This window comes from Poecile atricapillus, chromosome 5 (assembly GCF_030490865.1).
Source record: "Poecile atricapillus isolate bPoeAtr1 chromosome 5, bPoeAtr1.hap1, whole genome shotgun sequence".
NCBI lineage: Eukaryota > Metazoa > Chordata > Aves > Passeriformes > Paridae > Poecile > Poecile atricapillus.
The window spans coordinates 35,386,317-35,406,100 of NC_081253.1; the positions used below are offsets into that span (position 1 = coordinate 35,386,317).

Below are 19,784 nucleotides of genomic sequence, written 5' to 3' on the forward strand. Positions count from 1 at the left end.
AGGGGATGGCCAGGGCCTGTTTGAGGGGGCTCTGGTGTCACTCTCTGAGCTGAGCTGAGTCTTGGTGCAGTGGTGTGAGCTGGGAAGCAACACTGGCGCTGCTTGTGATCAGCATCTGCTGCTGCTGGAATTCAGGGTGTCACACTCAAAGCTTCAGGCCAGATGCCTGATTCTATTATAGCTCAGTTCAGGTATGTCCTGTGAGCCAAGAGACACTGCCACCTGTTCCTGTGTCACCAGGGACAGCAGCTCTCTTAGGTGAGCAGGGCTAGGCCTGGCCAGGACATGGCTGGAAGGGCAGAGTTTGTCCAAGGAAGTCAATCAGGAGAGTATTTTCTGCACACAATTACTGCTCTTGGCAGAACAGAGCCCAGAAATATCTGTGTAAGATTTCTCAATATAAATCTCTCTCTTGTTTCTGCACCCTGGCCCTCTCTGGAGGCAGACACACCTCCAGACAGGTTTGTGCCCACACTGCACTTTGAAAGGGGCTAAACTGCAAAGGGAAAGGCAGGGTGCCCTGGTTTACCAGCAGGAATTTGGGTTGCCTGCAGTGTGTAACTGAGGGGAAGCTCTGAGGACCCCAAATGGCTCACCAGCACTCCTTGGATCTGTGTATGTCAGATGTCAGAGGAAAAACACAGTTGAAAATGATGTTTCTCATTTAATCTCACCCTCCCTGCCCTCACTCAAACACCAACACACAGATACCCACACGCCCTGGGCTGCTCTCAGCAGAAGGGTGACATATTAAAATTTCCTAATCTAACCCACCCCTGGAGATGACCTAGAGGAGCTTTTCTCTGCATAACTAACGGGCACCTGTCAAGAGACAGCCCTTCCAGTGCCACACGAGAGGCAATAAATCAAACAGCAACCACTGGCATTGCTCAGATGAAGTGTTTTATGTAAGAGCTGGGGTCCTCCCTGTCCAGCTCCCCTGAGCCTCTGACTAAGACAAATGAACTTTGTGATTTATTCATGCTTTTCAATTCTGTTTTGAAGGAATTGCAGAACAGTGAATAAAGAAATGGCCTCATTGAAGGCAAGGTAAGTGTTGTCATTGATTTCAGCAGAACCAGGATATCCCTGCAAAGGGGAGAAGTTACCTGCTCATATAAAGAGACACTTACCATATCTGGAAGTCTCATTTTTTGGCAAGTTGGCTCGAAGAATGAAGTTGTTCAAGCTGTTGAGATAGGCTGGGAGGCTGTGATAACCCTCAGGATTGTACCACACCTGATTGAGAAATTGAAACAATTTGGGAGCAGTTACTGACAACATGTTGGTTTGTCCTGCTTCACTTGTGCAAACTACCTCAAATTTTAGCCCTGGTGTTCTACAACATTTTCACTGAGCTGAACCAGAGAAATGGGCATATCAGAATGCACCAGCCAGCCCTCATTATGGTACATACAGCCCCTCATGAGATAAAGGTGCTACTAATTGAACTTTTCACCTCTGTATAATCAAATTATGACAGCAGAAAAATTGCCTCCTGCTAGCAAAAGAAGTGAGACCAATAAAGAAGAATGGGGAAAGAAAATAAAATGAACTGCAAGTCATCTTTGTCATGCCAAGCTGCAGATTTCAGGAGGTTTTGGTTTCTTTTTTGGAATGTCCATGAACTTGACATCACTTCTGAGTCCCACGCTTCCCATGCCAGGATGAGCAGGTGGAGGTTGCTTACCTTAGTCAGTGTTCTGTTGGGGGGCACTGGCCTGATGTCAAACCGCAGATCCGCTGTCAAAGGCAGCCCAAAGCTCCAGCCACCATACCTGAGTGAAAACCAGAAGGAAATGCATTGCTGCCCTCATCCCAATCCTCTGATTCCCTTGGATCGGCCACGCCAACATGCCACTGCCCCCCCCAGGCAATTCCAGCCTGACTGCAGAGAGCTTATCCCAGAGTGGGGCTATGCCACCTCTCCTGTGGGAGCTTTTCTTTGGGGGGGAAAAAAACAACAGCAGCTTGGCAACATTGTCACAAAACTGCTGGAAGCCTCCATTTGAGGAAGGTCCTGGAGCTCTGCAGACTCCTGATCTGTGCGCCTGCCACTCCGGAGCGAGACGCTGACCCAGGAGATGAGCAGCTCTGCTTATCAGTGGCAGATGGACACATTTCCTGCCAGCCTTAGTGCAGGTGACCTCTGGCCCAAGCCCTGCTGTGCAGCTGCCTGGCAGAGCCCAGACCCCCAGCTCCCAGAGCCCCACAGCACAAGGAAACGCTCAGGCTCTGCTCTCCCTGGAATGATACGCTCCTTCAAGCGAAGCGCGCACTGAGACTCTTCAGAGAATCAAACCTGAAGGAAAATCTCTCCCCAGGGTTTACTTCATGACAGGCTGTGTCAGATTTTCCTCTTTTTAAAGATTTCTGAGTCAGACAAAGGCCTGTCTGCAGATCCAGCCCCACGGTGCCAGGTGATTGACACGTTGTCCCCAGGCTACGATCTGCTGTGATCAAGCAGAGCACTTCCACGAGCACTTTATTTTTTATCCATCATTGCAGGATGCTTTAGCTCCTTTCCCCAGATTCTAAACCCCTTCTGCACTGCCACCTCTTCAGGCAGAGGGGATGTGACACGTGTGGGATGTCCTGCCCTGCTCCCAGCTCCACTCAGCAGAGAGGGAGGGCAGTTTGGGCTGTACCGTTTCTGCAGGAAGTCCTTGGTGGTTGCCAGGATGTAGGTCTCCACATTGTGCCCCGTCAGGTTGTAAAGTGTCCGCGTGGAGAAGGTCCTTCTGTGAGGAGGAGTGTAATTTGTCTGTGGACATGTCTGAGGGGAGACAAGCAAAGGAAAACTTTAGTTTTTGTGATTTAACTAAAAACCACCACGTTGGGACAAGATTGAGAGCCTGCCATAGCAGCATTCTGAGCCTCGTTCCTGCAGAGGCTGCTCCTTCCCAAGCCAGGCTGCACGGACACACGGCACACATCCCTGCACACTGGCCCCAACACACTCAGGGATGTGCTTAAAAACAACCTCTGCTTAAATCTACCCTTCAGTTCTACTGGCATCAGTGGGACCTTGAAATGTGCTTCATGCTATGTAGGAAGATTTTGGCTGAGTTTAGGCTGATCCTACTTAGCAGAGTGACTGCACAGACAACTGCAGAGGGCAAAACAACTCACAGAGCAGAAAACTCTGTGGTGGCCTCAAACTCTCATCTTCCATTTCACAGCAGCTACACTCTACATTTCTGCTTTACTGTCAGTCACTGGAAATGTTTTCCTGGGCTTCAGAGAAACCTTGAATTAGTCCTGAATATATAATTTAACATGCTGAGGGCCAAAGTCACATCGGTGTTTCATGAGGTTGAAGTGTCCTCCCAGACAGCATGTTGGCTGCTTCCTTCAGCTCATCCATAACAAAAGCCCTGGACTCCCCCATTGTGCATCTGCTCATCTGAATACACAAAATAGCTTCCTCCATGCTGAGGAACACCTGCCTGTGTCTGCTGGAGGTGAGAATCAGCTTTGAACATTATCCCAACTTGCTGGAGAAATTATGCCAACACTTTTAATGATGTGAAATTAAGTGTATGTCCAGAAAACTCTACAGAATAGCTGCATTTTAAAGAATGACTAGAAACATTCAACTAAGTACATCCTTTATGCTAAAAGGCATCACATCGTGCCATGAGTGTATTTGCTATGGAAAAAAAGCTGAGGACAGGTGAACAGCACTGGAGGGAGGAGAGCTCAGCCCCAAACTGAACTGTAAAATTGTAACACCCTTGGGGTAAAATCTGCTTTTTCCCCATGGGCATGCAAACCCCAGAAGTACCCATATCTGACTCTGTAGTTACCACTGTAATGCAAACAATTAGTATTATTAATCATTAATATTTAGAACAAGGAGCAGATCTAGACTTTGCATAAAGTTAAATTCTGAAGAGCAAGCAGCAAAAGTAGCTGTGATTTTATATCGTGACAGTGCTTGCATAAGATGAAATCCTGCTCTTAAACACATGCTCACCTCTGTCAACAGGACAATCATACAACACTCAAAAACACCATTAAACCTTTTCCCACCATGGGGAGCAAGGCAGGGATGTTAGGGTGTGAATCTTCTGAGGATGCTGTTTCCTTTCCTCTCCCCAAACTGGACAGTGGTTATCCAGTGTACAAGTTCAACAAGGCCAAAGAGAGACAGGAGGACTCGGAATGCTGAGGCTGCCTCAGCATCATGCCAGCCACTCCCAGCAAACAAGGCCCCCAATTATCCCCCAAGCCCCCTCACTTTTGGGTTTATCCAAGTTACCTGGATGCCATCTGTGCAGTTGCAGGCAGAATACTTAGTTCTCTGGTTTCCACTGGTAATCCACTGGCCAAGCATGTCCTCTGTTAAACACTGCCTGAAAAGGAACACATTTTCCTCTGAGGCTCTCTGTGCTCAGGTGTACAAATGAAGCTAATTGCTGTCATGTTTAATGACAGCAAGGCTGGCAGTTGAGCAGCTCCAGCAAAAAAGCAGAGCTTCTTGTCAGCTCTGGGTGGTTCAGGGAATCCCCAGCGCCCTGCTGCCTCCTGTGCCCCTTGGCAGAGAGCCCTCCCTGCTGTTCCCTGTGCCTGGATTTGCTCAGCTATCAGATGGAATCCAGGCACCACTTCATTCCTACAGTGGACGGGGCAAGGAATTGGCACTCAGAGGCCAAAAGCATCTGAAACCGAGCCAGAAATAAGGGCTGTTGCTGTGGCAATCCCTGGGCACCCCTGTGATTTACTCTGGACAGTCACTGCAAACACCCAGGGTAAATATTTGCCTGCACAAGCATTCAAGTCCACCCAGGATTTTACCACCCTGAGAATTTTTCTGCAAAGCCCAAAACAAACCAGCCCTCGTGGCACAGCTTCTAGACAGAGGTAACAAACGCTGTGCTGAGAACTTGCTGTGTGTGCTCACGTTATAATTGGAATTATTGGGGCGGCAAGGACCACTTCCCAGGGAGGAGAATTGCTCCTTTTCATCCTGGCATCCTGCCACCAACAAAGCTGCTTCCTTATCACTCCCAATAATGCAGGAGTCCAATGCATGAGAATTTTGCTGATGATCAAAGATGGTTATTAAGGTCTAATGGCTAATAGTGTCATGCCAATTCTCTTGCAGGTTTGGAGTTTAAGTGGGAAAAAAACCCAAGAACTACTTACGAATTGCTTTCATTCATGCACGTGTTATCCGTCCCAGGGAAAGCCAGCATCGAAGAAACTAAAGCAGCTGTGGTTTCATTAAAATTCCTAAGAATTAATGAAGAAAAACAGAAAACAGGAAAAGGTTCAAAGAACTTCCACTACCACTGTGCAGAGGAAAACTGTGTTTGAATGAAACAGGATTTAAGGTGTTGAATAATTGAGTATTTGTGGAAGCAGCACTGAAGGACACGCAGAATATGAGGACAATCACACAGGTTTAAAAGGAGCCCTCATCACTTCAGCTACTCCAGGGATTTGCTGCCTCTAGATCCAAGCAAGATACTTTTGGACAATCAAGATTCTCTTTTTGGGGAAAAAGAATTTTTCAGGCACTTTCCAATTTTCAGGCACTGCTTGCAGCCCTGTCTCAGTCAGGTCTCTCATCTGTGACACCTGCTTAGTTTTGACCATTCAAGAAGATTGTCCTTGGTTCTGCCCCAGCTCTCCAGCAATGATCCATCAGGAGAAGCAGGGAATCTTAGGAACAGAGGACTTGGACATGCAGCTCTGGCTCATACCCCATCTAGCAGGAGTGAAGTAGAAAGGTGTGAGGTATCCTGGGAAGAACACCTAGAGCAGATGGCTTTAGAGCTAATTTTTCTATTTCTGACTTAGAGCTGAGAATTACTAGAGAAAGAAAGAAGTTCACAACATGAAAACAGAATTATATCAGTTGTAGTTCTTTTGGTAACAGGATCTTTAAGGAGAATGAAATAATGCAGTGGTGACATCCTGATGACCCTGGAAAAGCACATGTTCTTCCAATTGTCTGTGTGCCTTGGACCAGCAGGGCCTGGCCAGGAAAGCAGCACATCTTGTGCTAACAGAGAGGAGGGCAATGCTCACAAGATGGATAGAATTTGTTCCTAGAATTGTAATGTTGGAGGCAGCTGATGTGGCTACCTCATTTCATATTGGGGAAAAGCATTATGTATATGTTAAGAAATGTATGTATTAAGGATATCCCTATGGCTGTTATGGGGCTGAAGGACTCCAATGGGAAACACCAAGAACATTCCTCAGACATTTCATAGTTAAATCCAACTGAGAGGTTGTTTTTTCTGAAGCTTTCTGGTCTGAGCCAAGCCATCTCCTCAGTGATCCCTTGGGAGCAGGGTATCTCTGTATTGTCTGCACAACATAACTACATGTCCTATGTGTAGGACACAGGCTGTGCTCAGAAATAACCCTGAAGGGCTCATTCTGACCCCAGGGGAGTCGGGGTGAGCAGCACTCACCCAAAGAAATCTGCCTGGTCAGCCGTGCCATACAGGGAGGGGGACAGCAGCAGCTCGGGGTACTCGGTCTCCTTGGTCCTCAGTGTCCCCAGGCCCATGGCAGCCATCACAAAGAGCACGGGGAGGATGACCTGGGCGATGAAGCCGCGCACGTCGCGCCGGGTGTGGTGGAACCTCTTGATGAACAGGGCTGAGGTTCTCTTCAGCAGCAGCGGCAAACCCCGCAGGCTCTTGGACCTGATCAGGAGCTGGTCTGGACACAAAGGTCAGCATTTGGTCATGGCTGAGCACTTGTGCAATGCAGGGAAGTGATGGTTAGAGCGCTCTGGGAGGGTGTTTCACTTCCTGCACACATTTACAGATGGCAGATCCAAGGATCAGGCATGGGGCAGGGCTCCAGGCATCAGCTCATGTAACACCAATTTCTTTTGTTAAATTTCAAATGTGCACATGTAGTGACTTTCATTGTGAGACCTTGCAAGAGGAACACAGGCTTCCAGATTAAATAAGTTATCTACATCCTACCTATCCAGCTGCAGCTTACAGAGAAAATGCATTTTTCTTTTAGATTTGTGAGCCGAAATTTTTCATAATTTAGAAAGCAGGTCCTCAGAAAAATAAACAACAAAATTAATCCTGAAATAAGAACACAAGCACAAGCCACTGGGCCTCTTGCATGGACAGGTTTTGTGGTATACTAAAAGCAGAGCCAAATCCTGTGCCAGCTAGTCTTCTTTGTGAAATATTAACCTATAAAATACACCGTGAAGCAAATCCTTTTCAGCCTTTTTTGAGGGTGGAACAAAACACTTTTCTACGAGTGACTGTTTACAGTAACATTTACAGTGCAGGTCAGCTTTGAAAGGTACAAAAATACCTCTGTGATGTCCCTTGGATGCCTCCCTAACTATAAATGGTATATTTGTAAGTACAAAACAATGTTTCTAAGCCAAGAAAACATTGCAGCCAGGTATGTCTCATCTTTGGGCCACCTTTAGGAGGTCTCAGACCCCCAGGGATAGTGGTGTAGTTTGGTTCTCTTCTGAATTTACCCCACTGTCTGCTCCCTTGGGCTCCTTTACCAAACTGCAGTGTCTGGGGCACAGCAAAAAGCAGCAAGGAGGATGCAGCTCAGAGCTGTGCTGCTTTTCAAACAGACTAAGAGATATCCACAAAGTTTCTTTCCAGTTCTACTAGTTATGGGGAAATAATCCTCTACATCTGTGATGGCAATTACTTTCGCAGGTACACATTTACTCTTTCACCCACATGCTGTATTTGATTAGATTAAGACCTGGATCAATTTAAAGGAAGGCAGATGCAAACAAAACTCCTTTAGTAATTTATCCTGTGATCCAGACTGCTCCAAAATAAGGGATCTAAAGGACTGATGACTGCTGTTTTTCCAGTAATTTATAGGGTTTGTGATTCCTGGCTGAGTGAAATGTGGTTTTCAACAAAGAAAGAAGACAGGGAGCTCAAATCAGTCTATCTGTCAGTGTTTGCATCTGCAGTAAATCTGGAATAAACCCTGTAGGTGATTGAGTACCGTCTCTTTCTGTGAAGGTGTCTGTGCTCAGAGACATTTCATCACCACCCATGTGACCACTGACTCCAGGCAGCTGATGGGGCAGTGCAGCATCTTCTTGCTGGTCCTTCACTAGCTCTTTTGTCAGATTGAGGAACACCTAGGGAGCAAGAAAATATGAAGGAAAATTTGTCCAAATGACTCCATTTACCAAAATAATTACCAGAATCCACTCTCCTGCTTTGTTGCTGTAGCTGGTGCAGCATTTATGTACTGGAATCCTCTTTCTATCCCCTTTGTGCTCCGTGAGAGAAATTAACCTTTTTTCCATATAAAATTGTTGTCCAGCTCCTTGTCACCTCCTGTCTCTGTTCTGCTGCAGTAGTGGAAACTCAAAACCTGTTTCCCTGGCATATTTACCCTCTAACTCCTGACAATGCCACTGCCTCTGTGCTGGGAGTGTGCAGTCATGGCACCTGAGCTGCACATGGGACATGATGTGCAACTTATTCTTGCTGCCTTAGGAAAATACCTTAAAAGAAAGCCAGAAATTCTGAGCAGGGGGATAACAATCTCCCTCCCTCCCTTCTGCAAGACAAGGGTCATCACTGCTCATTATTTACTTTTTATTTCTGATGCAATTAAATGTGTTTATTTGACCAGAGATTTCCCATGGGCAGAAAGGTGCCTGTGCTACTCTCCTTAGTCTAACTCCATTTTCTGGGTAAAACATCAAAAAGCTGTCAACAAGGTGAGACAATGCATTAGTGTATGTATAAATTTATAGATGCATCTACACACTCATGTACACCTAAGTGTAACCTCTTCCTCCCTGCTGAAACCCTCACATAATTCCTAACATTAGAGAGCAGAGCCACACAGTGCTGTGAAATTAATCTCCATGACATTTCAGCAAATCCAGCAGCTCCTGAGCTCGTACCTCTTCCACAGTTGTGTTGGAAATACCGTAGCAGCCCAGGTGGAGATCATTCAAGCTGGTGTCCAGGGCTCTGAGAAGGGCCTGGTAGGCCCCTGACACCGTGGACTTGAAGGGGGGAAGCACGTACACGAGCTCTCCACCAATATCCTCCTTGAGATAAGCCTCTGGGAGATAGGACTGGATCAAGGAGGTCACTGCTGTGGTGTCACATTCCTCTATCATGTTCTGAAAAAGGAGGAAAACACTCTGTGGTCACTGAACAGGTTGCAAGGTCAACCTTCCTCCTGTAAGATGTAGCCCAAATCCTGTCCCAGAGCATAACTGGTAAGTGATCTCAGTCCAGCTAGCCAGCATGTCAGGGTAAATATCAAAAGCAGATGAAAATGGGTTTCTGGCCCTTAAAAAAGGGAGTGTGACACTCTTCTGATCTTGGTCCATCCAAAGCCCCAAAGCCTCACCAGGCTGGGCCAAATCAACCACTTTGCACTGCTAGAGGTTTGTAACAACAGAGAAAAAGCTTGGCCACCAGAGAGCTTAACGTGGCTGCCAGCACAAACTCACTCTTTTTCCCATGAAAAACGGGGCTTGTTCATGAGTCTTTTTTCATTTTGTCTGTCTCCAGTGCCAGCAGGCTGGAAGAGAGGCTGGTCTCTCATGGTATCTGTGTGCTGGGGTTACCAACAGCACTGGAATAAATGCTAGCAAGAACAGAGTTCTCCACTCCCTGCAAGCAAACCACTTTGTGCCAGGCCTGACACTTTGGATGGGCTCTTTCCATCTGCTTTATTCCTCTGAACTCCAGAGCTTCATATTCTGCACCCAGCCTTGCCTTTAGCCTTCAAGAAGACCCTGTTCTTTTTCAACAAAGCAGAGCACTGACATTCTGTTTTCCCAAGGCCATAGAGATCACTTATCTCCTCCCAATACAATACCCTCAGCCAGCCCTGATGCCCTTTGGAGACAGAGCAGCCAGGAGCTCTAGGACCAGCTCAGACACAGACCTTCTTTTTGGTGAGTGTCAGGTGGTAGCCATCCCCAAAGGTTTCCTTGAGGTAGAAAGGTGAGCCACAACATTTGAGCCCTCCATGCTCCAGGAAGGCGATCCGGTCACTCAGAACTTCTGCTTCATCCAGGTGATGTGTGGAGAGAATGATGGTTCTGCCTGGAAAACACAGTCACCACTGAATGAATGCCTGGTTTTATGGCAAAACTGGATTTTAAAAGGACTTGGGTTATTTTCTTTCCTTTCTCAAAAATTTCTGTATTTCTCTACACAATGATATCATCAATATAATCTCAGGGGTTCCAGAGCTCCCCCTAGTTCGGGATCAATCTATGGCAAATAATGTCCACATTGTTAAACCAATGCAATGAATGTTTATAACCATTTTCTTGTATCACATTCTGGTCAGATCTCTCCTTATCTCAACAGTGAGAAAGGTGAAAGCCTAGCTGAATGAGGGGATACAGAGTATCAGGTGAAAATCAACTGCATTTTTTGGTAATTATTAGTGAAATTGGATGACAGGCAACAAGAGAGATGAATTTTACAGTACTGTAAGCTGTGTTCTATGGTGAAGTTAGTTTTTAAATGACACTGTGAATTTACAGCAATCAACTAGGATATACTCTCCAGAACTGCAAAATCCCAGTCTTCCAAATTTTTTTTCTCTCTGGCCTCCAAAACCCAAAATTCAAAGCCACTGGCACCATCTTTGTAAAGACAAATCACCTTTATCTGTGGGCAGCATCTCCTCTCATCACAGTACCTTTCTTATTCTTGGAGATGATTTCCCAAATACTCCTCCTGGAGCAGGGATCCACCCCCGTGGTTGGTTCATCCAGAATCACCACCCTGGATCCCCCCAGGAGAGCAATAGCTATGGATAATTTCCTCTTCATCCCCCCAGACAGAGTGCCAGCCAGCTTGTGACGATGGCTGTACAGCCCAGTCTCCTTCAAAGTCCTGGAAAACAGATGGAAAACAACCTCCAAAAGTCATCCTTGGAGCATCTTTTCCAAGCAGGGAATCTGAAAATACTTGAAAAAAACTGTAACTGCAAATGAAAACCTGCTCAAGTATGGACTGCTCTGCTGAGTGGTCACAGTGTAGAGTCACCCTGCAGCTCAGCCATCAGGATTTTAATTTTAAACATTTTTGAGGATGTTTTCAAAGTTTTCATCTGACAAGTCAAGGTTAAAGGCTCAACCCCATCAACCAAGACACCAAGATCCAAACTCCCTGGGATGTTCTGGCTGCTTCGTTTCTCCGCAGAACCAATAAAGCCAACATCATCTTTCTGACTGGTTGATTAAATCTCTTCCCAGGGAAAACTGTGAAGCAACAAGGAGTAGACCCTTAGGCCTATAAATTCATCTCCAAATAATTGCAACAGCAGCCTGTAAAACCCCTGGAGAACAGATTCTTACAGCATAAGTATCAATATATTCCTCTAGGCAGAGCCAGGCACCATTTGTACCCTAAGCTGGAGCTGCAACAAGACCTCCAACCCACGACTTTGAGCTTTGCAGGGGCACTGGCATCACCACACAACAATTTTGGCAGCCCTCTCTCCCTTCTCCCACCCTGCTACTTTTATACCTCTTCACTTCTTGGTAGAGCTCGTGTTTGCTGCAATGAGGGACTTTTATGTAGCCATAGAGCAGCAGGTGCTCCTTGGTGGTGAGGTAGTTGAAGAGCACATTGTGCTGCATGCACACCCCCATGTTCTTCCTGATCACCTCCTGGTCAGTCCTGATGTCTTTGCCATACACAAAGATCGTGCCCGATGACGTAGGGAACAAGCCGGTCAAAATAGATCTGAAGGAAAAATAAATACAAAGGGGAAGTTAGAAAAAGGAGGAAGCCATGGGTAATGTTTTTGGTGTGGCCTGTAGCTGTCACCACTTCCAAAGCTTCCTGGTATCCCACTCCTTCCAGCCTCTGTGTGTCCTGCTGCCCAGCCATGCTCTGGCAGAGCAGAGGCCAATTAACATCCAGGGACATCCTTGTTCCCCTCCATGGGATTGCAAGGGCAAGCTCCAAGCTCACCCTGGCTGCTCCTCACCTCTACTGCTTCAGCCTCCCTCTCCCTAGCTCAGACCACTGCATAACCCACACTCTCAGGAATGCCCTTGACTTCCAGTTTAATTACTGGGAATTCATACAATGCAGTTACTCTTTATTCTCTGAGGTTTGCCTGGAGTGTCCAGCCAGCCTCGCATTGTAACCACAGCTGAGAGTGAAAACCACCTCTTTGTCTGACTAGCCACAGCAGAGCATGGAAACCTGATTTCACTGCCATTATCCACGAGAAATGGGAGAGGACTTCTGGATGAGACACCTCACAGTGGGCAGCACTTTCATCTGGTTCAAGCAAATAATCACCCACCAAGCAAGAGCTGAGTCAAACTCCCTCTGCTCAGAATAACTACTTGCACATTACAGCTCATTTTTGGTGCTGTCCTGCAGGGACTAAAGAGAGAAGATGCATCTCAGACTGCCCTTCACCTTTGCAGTTTTTTTCTCTCTCCTGGGACTTTTAACGTCATTAAAAAGCAGTAACTTGTGACCTTACTCAAGATTTGGAGCCCGTGCTAAATTTCAGGAAGGTTTTATACTTTTCTGCATATCACCTTTGCTACACTTTGCAAACAGAATATGAGGTGAATTGATAATAAGCTGAGGTGAAGCACACATCTGTCTTAGTGGTTTTGGCTCTTCTGAGGCTTCTATTTATCAGCTTAATGTTGCTTTCAGAGATATGCACATATATATCAGTGGAGAAATCAAGTTCTACAGGTCTGTTTTAGTGCTGTTATCTTACAAGTCAAATAATAATTTATAAACAGCAAGGCTGAAAGGCTAGTGCATTAATCCCCTGCCATTCCAGCTCAGTCAACACATGACTCTGTACACCTGAAGTGTATATTAAGTTTTCTTGCTAATATCACTTCAGCTTTGGTGTGTGCAAGAGTTCCCTACAGCTTCCAGAACAACCTAACCCCAGGCCATGGAACAAAACAGCTGAACAGCTGCTGTGCTGTCCCAGGCATCTCACCAGATTAAAAAAGCATATTCCTAAGCAGAAAAGCACCTTTTAGAGCCTAAAGAACCCTAACAGATAAAGGAACTCCTGAGATCATTTATGAACAAGATGAAACTACACGAGGGATTTGGTCTCATGAAGCACTTTCCTCAGTTTCCTGCTGCTGCACAGCTCCACTTGCCCCCTTGCTCACCCAGCCAAACCCCACAGGATAAAAAAGAGCTGCTTGAAAGGATACATACATGGTTGTAGTTTTCCCAGCTCCATTGTGTCCCAGCAGGGAAGTGATATTCCCTTCATAAAAGTTGAGGCTAAGGTTGTCCACTGCAGCTTTGGATCCATAAACCTTTGTTATGCCGTGGAGGGAGACTCCCAAGGTGAGGTCAGTGGGCTCTGGTTCCACGTGAGGGTGGGGGGCACCTTTGACACCAAAGAGAATGGTCAGGGACAGTTACTGCAGTGCAGCAGGTGTTGTGCTGCTTTTCTCATCTCAGAGAACACCAAAATACAGCAAAGGCAGGTGCCTTTCAGCTGGGAATATTGAGAACATGTCACTGGATCTGTATAATTTTGAGCTCTCTGGGATTTTTCCTTCTTACTTCTGAAGCTTCTAATAACTCCTGACAGCAGGCATTAATCACTTCTGAAAAGGTCTCATATTTAGGTGTTTCAGAGCACCTAACTTTATTTATACTAAACAAGCACAGAAAATTAGAGGACATGAAGAAAAAACTACAGAGTTGTTTCCAATTAGGTGGAACCAGCAAGCTTTTATGTGTGATCTCGAAATTTTACAGGCTAAATATTTAAAGAGATAAGCAATGATGTGCCAAGTGGAAACCTGTATTTGCTTGTCGAAACAAAAGTGTATTTCTACACAGAGAGACAGGCATGGACTGTCCAACTGCAACACACATGAATATGTGTGTGAAAATCAGTACTGACTCTCCACAACAAATAGGAAGAACAAATAAAATTTAAGGGCCAAATCTGCATTCATAGGAATGCCAGCTTTCAATTTTTCCTGTGCTTCAAAATAACGATCAATGGTGTTTTCTGACTATGGTGCCCCTTCACAAATTTGGCTTTGTTTACCCAAAATATAAGTTATTATTGCTACCCCATCTAGTATCCACTTACATATTTTATTGGGGAGAGTGACTTCTTTCCTTAACATCAGCTTGGAGAAGAACATGCCTCTTTGTTTCTCATTCCAGAAGGGCAGGTAGCTGTTGTATTCGATCCAGTAAGATGGAAGCAGTGGGAAGTACCAGGGAGCAGCCATGCCATATCTACCTGCAGGAACAGGAGTCTCGTTCAGGTATCTGCTCCTCAGCAAGTGCCACTGTTGGGGTGCACTCAGAATAGCAAAAGTTAACTTCACAGAGATTTCTTGATGTGTTCATGCACTACCAGGACTTAGTAGAGAGTTTTTCTGATTGGCACAATAGGAAGCACTCATTAATTTGTTATTCAGAGTAACTCCATGGCTGGAGGGCAGGAGAACTTTACATTTTCCACTGGGTAGATTTCTGTATGCCAGTGGACTGCTTCATTAGGTGGGGAAGAAAAGCAAAAGACAAATGTACTGGCTCTTGCCCAAGGCAGGAATTACTTTTTGAAACCAAATGATGTAAGTGACACAGCTCAAAATCATTCAGCTGACAAATGCAGTCTAACATGCTCCACTCTCACCCATCAGACTGCAATCCCACCCTCCTGTGCCCTTGGCTTCAGCTTCTTCAGGAGACCCACCTACCCATGTGATAGGTTGAAAAACCCTAATTCTCCCTTGCTCTGCTCTCTCTCAGTGCCATTAATAGGCTCAGACATCCACAAAGTCGTGCTCCCTTTGGTCTGGGACAGAGGGTGTGCACTGTGTAACTGCCTCAGCCAGCTCTGTTCATTGTTCTCCAAAAGAGATGCTACAGCACCACCCTCAATGCTTTGCATCCCTACCTGGAAAAACATTCCTTATGTACCACCCCAGGATGAAGTAAATGAAGGAGTCTATCAGAATGAGCCAGCACATCCAGCCAAAGGAAGTGTTGTCTCCAATCATTGGGGACTTGTACATGTTGTCCCACTGCAGTCCTGCAGAGAAGAGTTGAGAAATACAATCAGAGCCCATCTCAGCCAGTGAAATATCACCCCCAGGAGAGCTTGAAGCCTGGCTTTGTCTGCCATAAACTCACCTATGCCCTGTGCCTCGTAGCGAGCAATGTATTGACTTGCATAACTGAAGGCAGTTGGAGACAACAGACTCTGGGGAATAAACAAAATTGAAAACAAGAAACATTAGAATTAGTCTCAAAGAGAAGTCAGGTCAGTCAACCAATCAAGTACCTCAGTGGGTTATTCCAACAGCCAGAAAAATGAGTGTTGGGTTTGTTTTTTTCCCAGCAGTCACAAGGAGCACTGGACTGTGATGGGAAGTGCTACCTGGTGACAGGCTGAAATGTCTCCTTAGAGCTTGACTTTCTTTTTTCTTCCACACCTAGGATGCAACTTCCTCCCTCATACAGGACTTTATTTTAGGCTTTTGAAATACAGCAGTGCTTGAGAATTACCTTATGGAGCCATGTGGTTAATTCTTTTAATTCTTTTACCACTTGCATTAATAGATGTAATTTCCTGAATTTGGTGACTCAAAGAGAACAAGTCTGGCTTCTAGCACCTAACACCTACCCTAGTCTGCCCCTTGGTAAGAAACAAGGCTTTACATCTACTCCCATGTCTAGGAATTTGAGACACAGGAAGCCAAAGAATGATCTGAGGCAGCAATGAGCAGAGGCAGCCCTGCTACCCAAACCTCTTACTGAGACAGCCTGGTTTTTCAGAGTGGGTGAAAGCAGCCCATTTTCCTTTGCAGTCCCAAAGGGGAAAGGACATAGCTCAAACTACTGGGATTCAGCTGGCAGGTGGGAACTCACTGAAATTCCACAAGTAGTGCCTTCAGTCACGGGACACAGCTAATCCCAGGTGTCCCTCAAACGGGCCATGGCCAACTCTCCTACCGTGCCTGTCAACACCCACTGATGGAACACAAAAAGACACCCAGCTCCCAACTCCCCTGTGTTTGGAACACGAGATACAGTAAGAGCTGGAGTGCACTGAGGTCCCTGCCTGCACACCATGCCTGGAAATATGGAGAAGCAGAACTAACCAGGAGGCTCTTGACAGAGAAGCTCAAGTGATTCTCGATGACGAGCAGCACGATGAAGGGGAAGAAGGTGAGGATGTACACGAGGCTGCCCACCAAGGCTGCGATGTTGGTGTTGTTGAAGAAAACACTGATGAAGTAGCTCATTGCTATGATGGACAGGCTGTAGTCCATCAGGTACAGGAACAGGAGCGCTGTGTCTGTTTTGGGAAGGATCTCACCCACTTTCAGAACAACAATGAGGAAGGTGACAGTAATCAGGAGGAAGATGGCACACTCGATGAACCAGGCGATGAAATGGCTGCTGGCATTGACACCCATCATCTTCATGTACTGCAGAGAGGAAGGTAAAAATAACAATCACAAGTGGCATTTGAGAGAAATTAAGAGATCTTTCTGTTGATATTGAATGATTTATTTTTCCAGCTTCTGGACAGAGCCTGCAACCAGACTGTGATCGTTCTGTCCAGGGACAAACCACGCACTCCCATTTCAGGAATGGCCAAGGTTTGAAAAGCAGTCTGTTGGAAAAGAACAGCCCAAACAGGACCTGCAAGGATCAAGTGTCACAGCCCACAAGCTCCAAAGCAGCTTCTGGCCTTAGGCTTGTAAGTTTTCTGAAGTCTTTTGGTTATTTTTTTTTTTAATAATGATAATTGACACAGTGGCTTAAGTTTAAAAGCTCTCAAATGTCTTTGAAACCAGACCTTTTTCTCACACAACCCCAAGACAACAAATAAAAGCTAAATTACTATAGTTACAAGGAAGAAATATTAATTTATGTTAGCTGATGATTAATTCCCCATACTTGCATAAAACTGTAAATTCATATTGATAAATCCAGGAGAAACTACAGGTGCTGGTGTCTTCTTGTGGATTATTACACAGCTAAAGAGATTAGTGATGCCCTGGTCCTTGGAGACAGTGAAAGTGGTTGCCTAAATTAGAGTAGGGGGCTGCCAGGGAGCAGCACACACTGGGGGTTCATTCATTTTCCACCTCATCACAGGTCAGAGTGTCCTTTCTTGGAAGTGTTTTTGGTGAATCAGTATTTGTTTCCATGGTGTTGGATAAAAAACAAATCTGCTCAAAGCTTTTGTTGCTTGCTGAAGCTTAGTTTGACAAAATTTTTTGCTGTTCATCTCTGTTGACAGTGATCACACTGAAAACCTGAATTAATTTAATAAATTCTCAATGTCATTTCTCTTCCAACAGGCAACCTGAATGAAGAACTTCATTTCAGAGGAGCTGATGTAATATGTAGCACCTTCTGAAATATTAAGTATAATAACTTCAAGGATAGGAAATAAGTCACTTTTCATGTCTTTGTCCCCAGTAGGTATGACTCAAAGTCAATTTTTAGAGAGCTTTAAATCTTCAGAAACCCTGTAATTTTGTGAGGTGCCCATGTTTCCTGTGTTCAGCACTGCAAAGCAATATTCCCTCCACTTGAAGGGCAAACACCTTGCATTTCCATGGCTTTGAGCTTGATTATAATGTCAGAACTCACACACTACAGGTCAAACAATAGCTATCTAGAATACTTTCCTTAATGCTTGTTTTGCTTCATTTAACACTGAACATCAGACACACTAACCACAAAAGAGGAAAATCTGTTTATAATTCTGCACACCCCAGAAAGTTTCCCCGTACCTCATAAAGCCTCAGATCTTTCTCCTGAACAAGTGTTTTAACAAAATCAGCTATAAACAGCACCCAGGCAGCCATCAGAGCAAATGGAAGAGAGTAGGTCACACTGGTTAAGAACCTGTAAAAGGCAAAAGCAGGCTTTAGCTGAATATAAAATGTTCTTGGGATTAAGGCTTTATACAAGAATATATTTTTCAGAACAATACTCTGGCACAGGAAAAGACATGCTTATATTTCAAAATGTGGAGTAAAATTAATAATTACCAAAAAAAGGACTCTTTTGCCATTGCATGGGATTTTCTATTCATCCTGACTGCTCAGAATCTTTTTATTTTTATTTTTTAAGTTGCAGAGGGATTTCCTTGCTCAGCAGCACCACTGGCAGGAGCAGGAAGCACAGTGGCATCTCCTGGCTCTCTGATGGACTGCATTCCATTTGGAAACATCACAGCAACCAGCCACAATTCCCAGTTCTGTTCACACATATAATGGCCAAATTTCATGATCAGGCCCTATTCCCTGGTGTTGGAGCCTGGACATGGGTACTTTCCTACAGATTGTCTGTCCTATCACCCCACAGGACAGGCAGACCCAGGACACATTTTGTGGCTCCTCATTTTAATTGAAACTCCTTCCAGTGCCAAATGTGTGAAGGAAAAAACCCAATGGTCAACAATAAAATTCTCCTTTTGCCATGGAAAGCAAACTTTTATAGTAGGAGATCCCCTTCATTGCATCTGGAGGGCTTATGCTTTCCTTCTTAATTTCTAAACCTGGCTTAAAATCCATAACCAGTGTTATTCCTGAAATAATGTACAATAACAGTGAGAAATGAACATTACATTTGTTTTTAATTTTTTTTTTACCTGTAAAGCTGAAAATGTCCTGTAAACCAGCATTTCAGGAAATGCTTTCACACAAATGGAGCTTTACTCAAAGAACCAAGAAAGGCTCTTAAAAATTCAGCATAGCCCAACACCTTTTGTGTACAGGTTTATATGTATCTATATATATATATAGATATATATAGATATAGATATAGATATATATATATATATATATATTCCCTCCCTTTTCTCTACAGGATGATAACTGTGAAATAACAATCAATAAGTAGGAATTTTGTGTTGACTTCTGCTGGATGCAAATCTAAAGACTTGAGGTATTTTAATAATTGAGCAAACACGTCCCTCTGAACCCAGGATGGGGAGGGAAACCCAAAGACAAGTGGTTTTCCCAGCAGCCCAAGAACAAAAAGGAGGAGACAGCACTGGAGTCAGTGCTTCCAGCAGCCAGTTAATCACTGTACAAAACTCTCTCTCAGCAATAACCCAGGAATTTGCTGCAGAACTGGGTTTGGATGATTCCTGCCTGTGTCCTGGTGGGTATCTCACATGCTGCTGCCCTGAGGAGAGGCTGTAGGTTCCCAGGTCTCTTCAGTGACAGCTCCCACAGGAGATTAACAGGTCTGCTGTGGCTCCTAAGTGGTACCTTATAGCTCCCAAAAAATATTTTGGCTCATGCAGTTGGCATGGAGTATTTTCAGTAGGAAAAGCTCCTAGGTCCAGCCTGTCCTTTTGCTCCAAGGGAGACCCTCAGTCAGGGCACAGTGACCCTCACATCTATCAATACTTCTTGCTGAACATCCTCCAGTGCTCCCCGATGAACACTGAAATCCCTTCCCTGTGTGTTTTCCACTCAGTTTGGCCACTGTAAAGCTCATAAACCCAGGCACCCTTTTTCCCCCAATAAATCCATTTTCTAAGTTCTGCTGTATTGTGTGCATGTGAACACCTGCAGAAACAAGCCAAGACTTGTATTTAACCCAAGTCCTGCCAAATCCCAACCCCACCATGTGTAGTAAAACAGGCACAGGGAGTTGTACCTGCTGTAAAACCTACAGTTACCACCACAATCCAGGTATAAAAAGAGCACTGAAAACGAAAGATTAGGCAAACCAAACAGACCATCTCAGAGCCAAAAATTCCCTCTTTTGTTCGACTCCCTGAGAAAAAAACTCCAA

The 19,784-nt window shown here is 45.1% G+C and overlaps 1 protein-coding gene across 1 annotated transcript in view; it reads right to left on the minus strand.

Annotated features, from left to right (window-relative positions):
- The window catches only part of ABCA12 (ATP binding cassette subfamily A member 12), a 79,459-nt gene that overhangs the window by 17,191 nt on the left and 42,484 nt on the right, over positions 1 to 19,784 (minus strand). Inside the window, exons 24-40 of the mRNA XM_058840562.1 lie at positions 17,765 to 17,879; positions 16,115 to 16,444; positions 15,144 to 15,213; positions 14,908 to 15,042; positions 14,089 to 14,244; positions 13,191 to 13,368; positions 11,502 to 11,720; positions 10,669 to 10,865; positions 9,901 to 10,061; positions 8,900 to 9,124; positions 7,981 to 8,119; positions 6,432 to 6,684; positions 5,152 to 5,238; positions 4,265 to 4,358; positions 2,649 to 2,776; positions 1,691 to 1,778; positions 1,134 to 1,239 (exon numbers count right to left, since the gene is read on the minus strand). Coding sequence (XP_058696545.1) covers positions 1,134 to 1,239; positions 1,691 to 1,778; positions 2,649 to 2,776; positions 4,265 to 4,358; positions 5,152 to 5,238; positions 6,432 to 6,684; positions 7,981 to 8,119; positions 8,900 to 9,124; positions 9,901 to 10,061; positions 10,669 to 10,865; positions 11,502 to 11,720; positions 13,191 to 13,368; positions 14,089 to 14,244; positions 14,908 to 15,042; positions 15,144 to 15,213; positions 16,115 to 16,444; positions 17,765 to 17,879 — 2,681 coding nt within the window. The remainder of the gene's footprint in view (positions 1 to 1,133; positions 1,240 to 1,690; positions 1,779 to 2,648; positions 2,777 to 4,264; positions 4,359 to 5,151; positions 5,239 to 6,431; positions 6,685 to 7,980; positions 8,120 to 8,899; positions 9,125 to 9,900; positions 10,062 to 10,668; positions 10,866 to 11,501; positions 11,721 to 13,190; positions 13,369 to 14,088; positions 14,245 to 14,907; positions 15,043 to 15,143; positions 15,214 to 16,114; positions 16,445 to 17,764; positions 17,880 to 19,784) is intronic.